This window comes from Nycticebus coucang, chromosome 9 (genome assembly GCF_027406575.1).
Source record: "Nycticebus coucang isolate mNycCou1 chromosome 9, mNycCou1.pri, whole genome shotgun sequence".
Classification (NCBI taxonomy): Eukaryota; Metazoa; Chordata; class Mammalia; order Primates; family Lorisidae; genus Nycticebus; species Nycticebus coucang.
The window spans coordinates 107,683,390-107,696,453 of NC_069788.1; the positions used below are offsets into that span (position 1 = coordinate 107,683,390).

Consider the following 13,064-nt stretch of genomic DNA (forward strand, 5'->3'; position numbering starts at 1 on the left):
ATTGGGCTGCAATAAACATTCTGGTACAAATATCTTTGTTATGTTGTGATTTTTGGTCTTCTGGGTATATGCCCAGCAGAGGAATTACAGGATTGAATGGCAGATCTATTTTTAGATCTCTGAGTGTTCTCCATATATCTTTCCAAAAGGAATGTATTAATTTGCATTCCCACCAGCAGTGCAGAAGTGTTCCCTTTTCTCCGCATCCACGCCAACATCTCTGGTCTTGAGATTTTGTGATATAGGCTAGTCTCATTGGAGTTAGATGATATCTCAAAGTAGTTTTCATTTGCATTTCTCTGATGATTAAAGATGATGAGCATTTTTTCATATGTCTGAAGGCCGTGCGCCTGTCTTCTTCAGAGAAGTTTCTCTTCAAATCCCTTGCCCAGCCTGCGATGGGATCCCTTGTTTTTTTCTTGCTGATGCGTTTGAGTTCTCTGTGGATTCTGGTTATTAAACCTTTGTCAGGGTTATACCCTGCAAATATCTTCTCCCATTCTGAGGGCTGTCTGCTTGCTCTGCTTACTGTGTTCTTAGCTGTGCAGAAGCTTTTTAGTTTGATCAAGTCCCAGTAGTGTATTTTTGAAGCTGCTTCAATTGCCCGGGGGGTTCTCCTCATGAAATACTCACCCAGACCAATTTCTTCAAGGGTTTTCCCTGCATTCTCCTCTAGTATTTTTATAGTTTCATGTCTTAAGTTTAAATCTTTAATCCAATGAGAGTCTATCTTAGTTAATGGTGAAAGGTGTGGGTCCAATTTCAGTCTTCTGCAGGTTGCCAGCCAGTTCACCCAGCACCATTTGTTAAATAGGGTATCTTTTCCCCACTGAATGTTTTTAATTGGCTTGTCAAAAATCAAATAGCGGTAAGTAGCTGGATTCATCTCTTGGTTCTCTATTCTATTCCAGATATCTACTTCTCTGTTTTTGTGCCAATACCATGCTGTTTTGATCACTATCGATTTGTAGTAAAGTCTGCGGTCTGGTAGTGTGATTCCTCCTGTTTTGTTTTTATTTCTGAGTAATGTCTTGGCTATTCGAGGTTTTTTCTGATTCCATATAAAACGAAGTAATGTTTTTTCAAGATCTTTAAAATATGACAGTGGAGCTTTAATAGGGAGTGCGTTGAAATTATATATTGCTTTGGGTAGTATGGACATTTTGATAATGTTGATTCTTCCTAGCCATGAGCATGGTATGTTTTTCCATTTGTTAACATTTTCAGCTATTTCTTTTCTTAGAGTTTCATAGTTCTCTTTATAGAGATCTTTCACGTCTTTTGTTAGGTAAATTCCCAAATATTTCATCTTCTTTGGCACTACTGTGAATGGGATAGAGTCTTAACTGCTTTTTCAATTTGACTGTTGTTGGTATATATAAAGGCTACCGATTTATGAATGTTGATTTTGTAACCTGAGACGCTGCTGTATTCCTTGATCACTTCTAGGAGTTTTGTAGTAGAGTCCCTAGTGTTTTCCAGATACACAATCATATCATCTGCGAAGAGCGAGAGTTTGATCTCTTCTGACCCTATATGGATACCCTTGATCACCTTTTCTTCCCTAATTGCGGTGGCTAAAACTTCCATTACAATGTTGAAAAGCAATGGACACAATGGGCAGCCTTGTCTGGTTCCTGATCTGAGTGGAAATGATTCCAATTTAACTCCATTCAATATGATATTGGCTGTGGGTTTGCTGTAGATAGCCTCTATCAGTTTAAGAAAAGTCCCTTCTAGACCAATTTTCTTGAGTGTTCTGATCATGAAGGGATGCTGGATATTATCAAAAGCTTTTTCTGCATCAATTGAGAGAATCATATGGTCTTTGTTTTTTAATTTGTTTATGTGCTGAATTACATTTATAGATTTACGTATATTGAACCAGCCTTGAGACCCTGGGATAAAACCAACTTGGTCATGATGTATAATTTGTTTGATGTGTTGTTGGATTCTGTTTGTTAGGATCTTGTTGAATATTTTTGCATCTATATTCATTAGTGATATTGGTCTATAATTTTCTTTTCTTGTTGGGTCTTTTCCTGGTTTGGGGATCAGGGTGATATTTGCTTCATAGAACGTGTTGGGTAGTCTTCCTTCTTTTTCTACATTTTGGAACAGGTTGAGTAATATAGGTACTAATTCCTCTTTAAAGGTTTGGTAGAATTCTGACGTGAAACCATCTGGTCCCGGGCTTTTCTTTTTAGGGAGGTTTTGTATAGTTGATGCTATTTCTGAACTTGATATGGGTCTGTTCAACATTTCCACTTGATACTGGTTAAGTCTTGGAAGGTGGCGTGCTTCCAAGTATCGGTCTATTTCCTTCAGATTTTCATATTTCTGAGAATAAAGTTTCTTGTAATATTCATTAAGGATTTTTTGGATTTCTGATGAGTCTGTGGTTATTTCGTCTTTGTTGTTTCTGATTGATGATATTAGAGATTTTACTCTTTTTTTCCTGATTAGGTTGGCCAGAGGTTTATCTATTTTATTGACCTTTTCAAAAAACCAGCTTTTTGATTTATTGATCTGTTGTATTATTATTTTATTTTCAATTTCATTTAATTCTGCTCTAATTTTGGTTATTTCTTTTCTTCTACTGGGTTTGGGGTTGGAATGTTCTTCCTTTTCCAGTTGTGTGAGATGTCCCATTAAGTTGTTAACTTCCTCTCTTTCCGTTCTCTTGAGGAAGGCTTGCAGTGCTATAAATTTCCCTCTTAGAACTGCCTTTGCAGTGTCCCAGAGGTTCTGATAGCTTGTGTCTTCATTGTCATTTTGTTCCAAAAAATTGGTGATTTCTTTCTTAATCTCATCTCTGACCCAGCTATCATTCAGCATAAGGTTATTTAACTTCCATGTTTTTGTATGGGTATGCAGATTCCTGTTGTTACTCAATTCAAGTCTTATTCCATGATGGTCCGAGAAGATGCATGGAATAATTTCTATTCCTTTAAATTGACTGAGGTTAGACTTGTGACCTAAAATGTGATCAATTTTGGAGTAAGTTCCGTGGGCTGATGAGAAGTATGTGTATTCAGTTTTGTTGGGATGAAATGTTCTGTAGATGTCTGCTAAATCTAAATATTGGATGGTTAGGTTTAAATCTAAGGTTTCTTTGCTCAGCTTCTTTCTGGAGGATCGATCCAACACTGCCAAGGGAGTGTTGAAATCTCCAACGATTATGGAGCTGGAGGAAATCAAGTTACTCATGTCTGTTAGAGTTTCTCTTATAAATTGAGGTGCATTCTGGTTGGGTGCATAGATATTAATAATTGAGATCTCGTCATATTGAGTATTACCCTTAACAAATATGAAGTGACCATTCTTGTCCTTCCTTACTTTTGATGGTTTAAAGTCTACTGTATCTGCAAATAAAATTGCAACACCTGCTTTTTTCTGATTACCATTTGCCTGAAATATGGATGACCATCCTTTCACCCTGAGTCTGTATTTGTCTTTTAAGTTGAGATGTGACTCTTGTATGCAACAAATATCTGGCTTGAGTTTTTGTATCCAGTCAGCTAACCTATGCCTCTTTAGAGGACAGTTTAAGCCATTCACATTGATGGAGAGTATTGATAAGTCTGGTGGAATTTTGGGTATCGAGTTTTTCAAAGGTCCAGTGGACATTTTTAATCCTTTCGCCAGTGTGGAAGTTGGAGTTTGATCCGAAGTTTCTGAGTGAGTTTACTTTTGTGGTATAGGATTGGGTTGGTCATTGTGGAGGATAGGTCTGAGAACATCCTGAAGAGCTGGTTTACTTATGGCAAATTTTTTCAACATATGAATGTCATTGAAGTATTTAATTTCTCCATCATAGATGAAACTCAGTTTAGCTGGATACAAGATCCTGGGTTGAAAGTTTTTTTGCTTTTGGAGATTAAAAGTTGATGACCAGCCTCTTCTTGCTTGAAAAGTTTCAGCAGAGAGATCTGCAGTTATTCTAATATTCTTACCTTTGTACGTTATAGTTTTCTTTCGCCCGGCTGCTTTGAGAATCTTCTCTTTCATGTTAACTTTAGTGAAGCTAATTATGATATGTCTGGGAGATGGCTTATTGGGGTTGAATCGTGCTGGGGTTCTGAAGCTGTCTGCTATCTGAATTTCAGATTCTCTAGGCATGTCTGGAAAATTTTCTTTCATAATTTCATGTAGAAGGGCCTCTGTATCCTTGGCAGCCACTTCATCATTCTCCGAAATTCCTATAACCCTTATGTTGTTTTTTTTCGAATTATCTGAGAGCTCTCTGAGTGAGTGATCCGTTTTTGCTCTCCATTTCTCTTCCTCTTTGAGAGATTGGGAGCTTTCGAAGACTTTATCTTCAATGTCAGAAATCCTTTCTTCTGCTTGCTCCATTCTGTTACTGAGGGATTCTACTGTATTTTTCATATCTTTTAGTGCTGTAAGTTCTTGTTTCAGTGTGTCTAAGTCTTTGGTGGTTTTGTCTTTAAATTCGTTAAATTCTTGAGACAATTTTTGAATTTCTCCGCGAATTCCTAATTCCATTTTATTAATCTTGTCTGCAAACCAAATTCTGAATTCGACTTCTGACATCTCAGCCAGTTGTTTATGAATGGGATCTTCAATCACATCTGCCGTATCTTTTCTTGGGGGGGTTGATCTATTCTGGTTATTCATGTTACCAGAGTTTTTCCGCTGATTCCGCCCCATGGTTTACTCCCTTTGGTTTTTCCCCTGGGGTTTTATCGAGGGCCCGTACAGTGTTGTGGCCTGAGAAACTGGGGCCCTGTCTGGTGTGGTGGAGCAAAGTGGTTCTGTCTTGTTTTCAGCTGGTTTCTGTTCGATCCTATTGCAACTTCTACTCTGGCTTGAAGTCTCAGCTGTGTGGAAAAATCAGCAATTAAGTCACCCCGCCTGCCCACCTCTGGCCCCAGTTGGAAAAGGAGAATCAAACCTTCCTACAATCGCACACCCAGGGCACCGCCTGAAGAGACCTCAGTCTGTTAGCCCAGTTCAAAAGGTCCGAATCAACTGTCTCAATCGGCACTTGTCTCGGGTGGAAGGGTTCAAGAGGTCTCTGGGAACTGGATCACAGGGGCCTGGTGACTCCTCTGACACAGCTCACCCCAGTGCAGCGTGGAGTCAGGAGGAGCCACCCAGCAAACAGAGCAGTCTGGGAAGGTTGACGTCTCCTTCCCCACTTTGCCCCTCCGTCGGACCCAGTCACTGGTGTCTCTGCAGATGGCTAACCCAGTTGCCTGCAGTGAACAGACACTCCAGGGGTTTGCACCTGCTTGAATCGCAAGGAAGTCTGCCAGGCCCCCGCAGACTGCCGCTATCTAGCAGGAGGAGATGGGGCCTGACATCTTTGAGTGTTTGATGCAGGTGATGGGAAGGAGGTGTTCACTCAGGCTTAGCCCCGTCCCTGATGCATGCTGCTAACAGAACAGAACAGACAACTTTGTGAGGTTCTGTCTCTGTTCCTGTCGTCGCCTACAGGAGACGGGCTGTTTTGAGTTCAAACGTCTTTGCTGCTGGAGAATTGCGTCTGAACACCTCTCTGGGTCGGCCCCGCCCTGGAGGCTTCCGGGTTTGTGAGCCGTGTCACCGGTGGCCTCCTCTGGTTGCCCAGGGAGACAGGGGGTGTGGCCTCAGAATATCCAGAAGTGAGCGTTCTGCCGTTAAAGAAAAAACGGCTGTTGATCTACCTCCAGGGAACTGCTGCTCTGGTGTGGGCACTCAGGCGACCCTTTTCTCCTCTGTCCCGTGCCCCAGAGTCAGCACTGAGCAGCCGCAGTTTGTGCTGGGTCCACACCCCTTAAGAGATCCCCCAGGAATCAGAACTCTTGGGGGATGGGCCCCCAGACCCCGATTGGGAGTGGGGCGGGGGAAGCTAGAGTTTCATTCAGTTTCACGCAATACTACGGGTCCGGGGAGGGCTCCTGCACTGCACCGCAGGGAAGTGCCGCCAAGGCTTGATTTCCCCTCAGCAGAGTGCCCTCTCCTCGCTCACGTGTCCCAGAGTCAGCGCTGACCTGACGCAGCTCAGGCACTGTGCACTCCCCTCAAGAAATCACCCAAGGAGCCGAACTCCTGGGGGATAGGCCCTCAGACCCCGAGTGAGAGTAGGGGCTCTCAGCTCTCAGCGGGGAGGCCAGAGTCTGATTCAGTCTTGGGCCCCGTATGCCCGGGGAGGGTTGCTGCACTGCACCGCAGGGAAGTGCCGCGAGGCGTGACTCCCCCTCAGCCCGGTGCCCTCTCCTCACTCGGCGCGCCTCAGAGTCAATGCTGACCAGTCGCAACTCGGGGACTGTCCACTCCCCTTGAGAAATCACCCAAGGATCCGAAGTCCTGGGGGACAGGCCTCCAGACCTCAGTGGGCGGGAGGGGAGCGCCGGGGATTCAGGGTTGCCGGCAAAGGATTCCCAAAGTTTTATTCAGCCCTATGTCCGGCAGGAGAACGCCACGGCACCCCAGTAGGGGAGGTAGGTCCAGTTTTTAGAAGGTCTCTCCCGTGGAGTGTAGTGGGAGGGCCTTTAATTTCTGCCCGCTTGTTCAATTGTGGGGCTCTAGAGCCGGTCTCATGGGGGAGGGGGACTCCCGTCCGCTTGGTGGTGGATTTTGTACCTTTTGTTTGCGTCCTTGTGATCACAACTTGCCTCAGCGGTGTTGATGTGCGTTCTTCAGCCTTCTCTCTTGGTGAGGCTCAAGTCCACCAGGATACTTACTAAATTCCTGTCCCTTAACTCTCCTTCTGGACGGGAGTCTTTGTTGAAAGCTGGCTTCAGTCCGCCATCTTGTCTCCCACCCCGGACTTTTCTATCTCGCCTGTACCCATTCTAAGATGCACCATAGGTGTGGTACCCTACCTCCATCCTAACCTCCCCCCTCCTAACCCCTCCCTTGGCCCTTTCCCCATATTCTTGTGCTATAGTTGGGTTATAGCTGTAGCTATATATGAAAGCTATATATTAGCTTCATAGTAGGGCTGAGTACATTGGATACTTTTTCTTCCATTCCTGAGATACTTTGCTAAGAAGAATATGTTCCAGCTCTATCCATGTAAACATGAAAGAGGTAAAGTCTCCATCTTTCTTTAAGGCTGCATACTATTCCACGGTATACATGTACCACAATTTGCTATTCCATTCGTGGGTCATTGGGCACTTGGGCTTCTTCCATGACTTAGCAATTATGAATTGGGCTGCAATCAATTTTTTATTTTTATTAGAGGTGGGTTCTCGCTCTTGCTGAGCTGGTCTTGAACTCCTGAGCTCAAGCAATCCACCCACATTGGCCTCCCAGAATGCTAAGATTACAGGCGTGAGCCACCGCGCCTGGCCTATTGGCCATATTTTTGATTGCTCATACTATTGTTGGTCCCTTTCCTCATTTACAGAAATCTGTGGTCATTTTTGTTTTATCGTTATTGAGATACTAGAGACTTAAAACTGAAAGTTGATCACGTTCAATAAAGGATTTATAGCCAAGGACTAGAAATTTTACTGTTACTGTCTTGTTGGTTAACTCATTTATCTGTTCTGATTTCCCCTGTCGAGTCTTGGCTAACAGCCTATTCCATGGAATACTAAAATTAGACTTCAAGATCTATAGAAAGGGTTATTGTTGCCATTTTAGATGAATAAATCCTCTTTTGTTGCCAACCTCTGCAGGTGTAAAGAAGTGAATAAGCGACAGCCTCGAAGTTTACTAGAGAAACTACGTTGGGTGACCCTGGGCTACCATTATAACTGGGACAGTAAGGTATTCATATTTCCTTAATTCTTCTATTTTCCCTTTGTGTGCTTCTTAGACCATCATAGATGGATTTCTTCCTGGCCAACCTTTTAGGTACCAGATTATCCATTTGTAGGAGGATCCCTTTCATTTATTTCCTTTTTAAAAAAAACTTCAGGTATTTTAAGAGGAATGAATAATTTATCAGAAGACAATTTCTTCTTTACATATCCTCAGGTTATATTATTGCCCTAGAAGTCATCAATGCTTTCTCGAAGTAGGTTGTATAGATACCAATTTTTCTTTACAATGCTTTTAAGAGCAGTGCTCACTTATCTTTATTTCATTATTGTCTAGAGCTTATTGAGCATTTAGTTTCTACATACTATCTGTCTGGAGTAAAAGAAGCACCATATACTTCTAATGTTCTCTGTCTTCAACTCACAAAAGAACTTTCAATATCTAAATACCTTTACCTGCTGTATAACATATAGGCAGGAGAGAGATGGGAACGAATATCCTGCGGTTGTCAAGAGTTTCATGTTTTCTTTTATTTTGATGCAGGAGCTCACTATCTTGCCCTTGGTAGAGTGCCATGACATCATAGCTGATAGCAACCTCCTCAGTGATCTTTTTGTCTCAGCCTCCAGAGTAGCTGGGAGTACAGGCACCTACCAGAACACCAGGGTGGTTTTTAGAGACAAGGTCTTGTTCTTGCTCCAGCTGGATTCGAGCTCCTGACCTCCAGCAGTTGGCCTCCCATCTCCACTCATCTCAGTCTCCCAGAGTGCAAGAATTACAGGTGTGAGCCACTGCACCTAAGTTCCATATTTTCTTTTCTTTCTTTTTCTTTTTTTTTCCTCTTCTTGATTCAGAGTCTCACTATGTCACCCTCAGTAGAGTGCCATAGTGTGTCAGCTCACAGCAACCTCTAGCTCCTGGGCTTAAGTGATTCTCTTGCCTCAGCCTCCCAAGTAGCTGGGACTATAGGCACCTGCCACAACGCCCTGCTATTTTTTGTTGTTGTTGTTTTATTTTTATTTCTTTTTTCTTTTTGAGACAGAGTCTCACTATGTCACCCATGGTAGAGTGCTGTGGCATTACAGCTCACAGCAACGTCTATATTCTTGGGCTTAAGCAATTCTCTTGCCTCAGCTTCCCAAGTAACTGGGACTACAGGCACCCGCCACAGCGCCCAGCTATTTTTTTGCTGTAGTTGTCATTGTTGTTTGGCAGGGCCAGGCAGGGTTCAAACCCACCAGCCTTGGTGTATGTGGCTGGCGCCCTACCCTCTGAGCAACAGGCACCAAGCCTGTTGTTGTTTTAGCTGGCCTGGGCCAGGTTCAAATCTGCTAGCATCAGTGTATGTGGCGGGTGCTCTACCCACTGAGCTACCGGTGCCACCAAGTTTCATATTTTCTTAAGCTAGTGTCTTCATTCCTGTCCTCTGTATGTCAGAAAATGTCTTCTTTGTCACCTGCACATAATTTCTCTTATTTTAATTAGATTTTTGCCACCAGCTAGAAGGACTGATTCTAGGAATTAACTGAATAAAACATTGTAGATCATCTCCACTGCCTACTAACCAGTTACTTTCTAAAAGCTTCATAGTTTCAGTCGACCCAACTTACCAACAGATGTTTTAACTGTTCCAAATAATGACAGATGTTACTTAAAAAATATTTGTGATGTAAATCTTACTTTCAGCCATCCATATTCAATAGAAAACTAGATATTTGTATTCTGGGAAATGGCCATGTGATTTTCTTTAAGTTAAATAGCCTGAATTTGAATCCTGCCTCTAAAATGATAGTGTCTACTTCATAAGGTCGTTGTGAGAATTAAGTGATTAATGCCTGTAAAGTGATTACAGTAGTGCCTGGCTGTGCTAAATAGTTAAATGCATTCACATATTAAAATTTATATATGGTTTTTGATAATATTTTTATTGTTTATACTATTATTCCCAAGGACCTTAACCAAGAGTTCAGTGAAAATTACAAAAACTCTGAATGAGTAATCAGAGAAAAGTGAAAGAGAACTTAAAAAGAAGAGTAGTTCATAGATAGTTTAGACAGTGTTGAACGTCCAAAAGGATAATTATTTCATTATGGCAGAGACTATTTAGAGCTAGAATAGCGGCCGTAACTAGTTTATTTTCTGAAGGACTAAAGTTTAAAATAATAGAGGAAGCCTTGAAGTTCTTTACACTTTCAGTTTTGAGAAATTAAATAGGAACTCTTTCTTGCACTTCAGTAAAAAGAGAAAAAACAAAGAAGTTCCAACTGATGGCTCAGTGCCCATAGTACAGTGGTTATAGCGCCAGGCACATACACCAAGGGTGGTAGGTTTGAACCTGGCCTGGGGCCAGCTAAACAACAACAACTCCAACAAAAAATAGGCGGGCATTGTGGCAGGCATCTATAGTCACAGCTATTTGGGACGCTGAAGCAAGGGAATCTCTTAAGCCGAAGAGTTTGAGGTTGCTGTGAGCTGTAATGCCATGGCACTCTACCAAGGGCAACATAGTAAGACTCTGTCTCAAAAAAAAAAAAAAGTTCCGGGCGGCGCCTGTGGCTCAAGGAGTAGGGCGCCGGTCCTATATGCCAGAGGTGGCGGTTTCAAACCTAGCCCCGGCCAAAAACCACAAAAAAAAAAAAAAATAATAAAATAAAGTTCCAACTGAAGAGGCTACTCCTTTTGTCAAAGACTTTCCACAAAAGTCTTCCTTACACCTGAAGTTAAAGTTCACTTCTGGTCAAAATAAATACATACCTGTCCAGCCCTATATGTAACTCTGTTGCTCTGTCTAGAATACATAAGGATGCTAGTGGAGATAAGGGACAAAACGGATTTTCTGACCAGATTTGAGCTTGATTTAGAAAAGCTGAGAAAGGAGAGAGAAGAGTAACAAGACAAAAGTCACGCCTCTATGGAGACAAATAGGCAAAATAGTCCTCAGACTTAGGTGCATGGCAAAGTAAGTGAAAGTCTTGATCACACCTGCAGCCTTGTCATTTTCATGAAGGCAGAAAGATTTTATAGAGACTGAATATTACAGCCTTTGGTTTATTTTTTTGCTTTGTTTTTTTTTTTATGAAAAATATATTTTTGGAGGCCAAGTGAGGTGGCTTGTGCCTGTAATTCTAGCACTGTGGGAGGCTGAGGCAGGTAGATTGTCTGAATTCATGGGTTCAAGACCAGCCTGAGCAAGAGCAAGACCTTATCTTTAAAAAATACCCTGGCATTGTAACAGTCACCTATAGTCCCAGCTACTTGAGGCTGAGGCAAGAGAATCTCTTGGGCCCAACAGTTTAAGTTTGCTGTGAGCTATGATGCTATAGCACGCTAAAAAAAAAAAAAAAAATTGTGATCCATAGGTGCTTGAAACAGGCAGTTTAGGAAATAAATGCTGAAAATTATGTCCATTGTAAGGTCCTGCCTCTGCCATAATACACATCTAAGTCAGAGTTAATTCATGTGTTTCGAGTATGTCAAAAGATGTTGCAAGCTGAGTGCTCCAACACCAGACTGGTTATACTATTTGACTTGCCTTTTTTTAATTAACTTTTTATTTTAGGATAGTTTTAGATTTATTAAAAATTTGAGACAATAGTACAGAGAAATTACCCAGTTCCCCTTATTACTAACATCTTACATTAGCGTGGTTCCTTTGTCTCAGTTAGCCAGTAGTAATACATTATTATAATAGTGACTTCCTTATGGAATTAAGGAAATTCAGATTTCCTTAAGGAAGCCAATATCCTTTTTAGCCAATATCCTTTTTCTGTTCCAGGATCTTATGTAGGACCCTACCTTATATTAGTCAGTATGTTTCCTTAGGTACTTTTTTGTGTTTTTTTTTTTTTTGTTTGTTTTTTGGCACAAAGAGTGTCACTTTGTCGCCTTCAGTAGAAAGCTGTGACATCATAGCTCACAGCAACCTCAAACTCCTGGGCTCAAGCGATTCTCTTGCCTCGGCCTCCCAAGTAGCTGGGACTATGGGTTCCTGCCACAAGGCCCGGCTATTTTTAGAGACGAGGTCTCGCTCTGGCTCAGGCTGGTCTCAAACCTGCGAGTTCAGGCACTTTACCCGCCTCGACCTCCCAAGTGCTGGGATTACAGGCATGAGCCACCGCACCCAGCTCTTAGGTAACTCTTGACATCAACAGTTTTGAGTTGCTTTTTTGCCCTAAAAGAATTACCCTGTTTGGGATTAAAATGTACTAACTAAAAGGTGGCATTGTAATTCCTTTATGCACAGACTCCTTCCAGTGTGAATTTGTCTAATTTACCACTGCATGGTATAGTGCTTGATATTTTTGAACGGTTCATTATTATATTACTGGATGCCTCAAGAATGAAAGTATAGTATGAATGCAGTGTTAATATTACTTTCTAAGTTAGATGATTTTAAAGTGGTAGGTAATCTTATGCCATAGTTTCCTGTATTCCTGAGATCATTGTTTATTTTTCTTATTTTTTCTACTTTTACCAAAGAAATACTCAGCAGATCATTATACACCTTTTCCTTCTGACCTGGCTTTCCTCTCAGAGCAAGTAGCTGCTGCCTGTGGATTTCAGGGTTTCCGAGCTGAAGCAGGTATCCTGAATTACTACCGCTTAGACTCCACACTGGGAATCCACGTAGACAGATCTGAACTAGATCACTCCAAACCCCTGCTGTCATTCAGGTAAGTTAGTTCCAGAGATTTTGACTGACTTTTATCATGTAATTCTTTTCTGTAATGCATTTTAAGCTAAAACAAACAAATAAAACTATAAATTTTTTTAAATGATTGGACTCTATAACCTTTCACTTCAGAGAATCTTGACAATTAATCATCAAGTAAAATTAGCTTAGTTTTTTAAGAGCAGTGACCAGATTGCAGTCACTATTTCTGTTTAAGATGCATGGATTCTGCCTTTTGTGATGAGAGGATAGACAAGAAGGAGGCTATAGAGCAAAATGATCTTTTTGGAATAGAAGGCAGAATACAGAGCAAAACACTAAAGCCTGAGGAGTTTACTCTCCTTGTCCTCATAAACATAATTTATTCACATGACTGCACCTGTATCTCAACAAAGTGCCTCTTATTTATTATGTTATCTTTAAAGTGGAAGAATGAAAAACATAGTAAAAGACTCGTTTTATTGAAAGACTTAAAGATAATGTTAAAACTAAATTCTTCATTTGCTTATTTAACTGCATCAAATTTTATTTTGTAGCATGTCTGTGGGCTGTCAGAATAGGTGACAGATCATGGGTTGGTCACTCATAGACACAGCCAGAAGAGAAGGATCCTAGTACAATTTTTAAACGGGATTTTATCCTGGGCAACCATAGCAGGACCTCATCTCTATGT

General features: G+C 41.5%; 1 protein-coding gene across 1 annotated transcript in view; it reads left to right on the forward strand.

The window, feature by feature from the left end:
* The window catches only part of ALKBH1 (alkB homolog 1, histone H2A dioxygenase), a 53,386-nt gene that overhangs the window by 34,987 nt on the left and 5,335 nt on the right, over positions 1–13,064 (forward strand). Inside the window, exons 4-5 of the mRNA XM_053603036.1 lie at positions 7,635–7,725; positions 12,199–12,392. Coding sequence (XP_053459011.1) covers positions 7,635–7,725; positions 12,199–12,392 — 285 coding nt within the window. The remainder of the gene's footprint in view (positions 1–7,634; positions 7,726–12,198; positions 12,393–13,064) is intronic.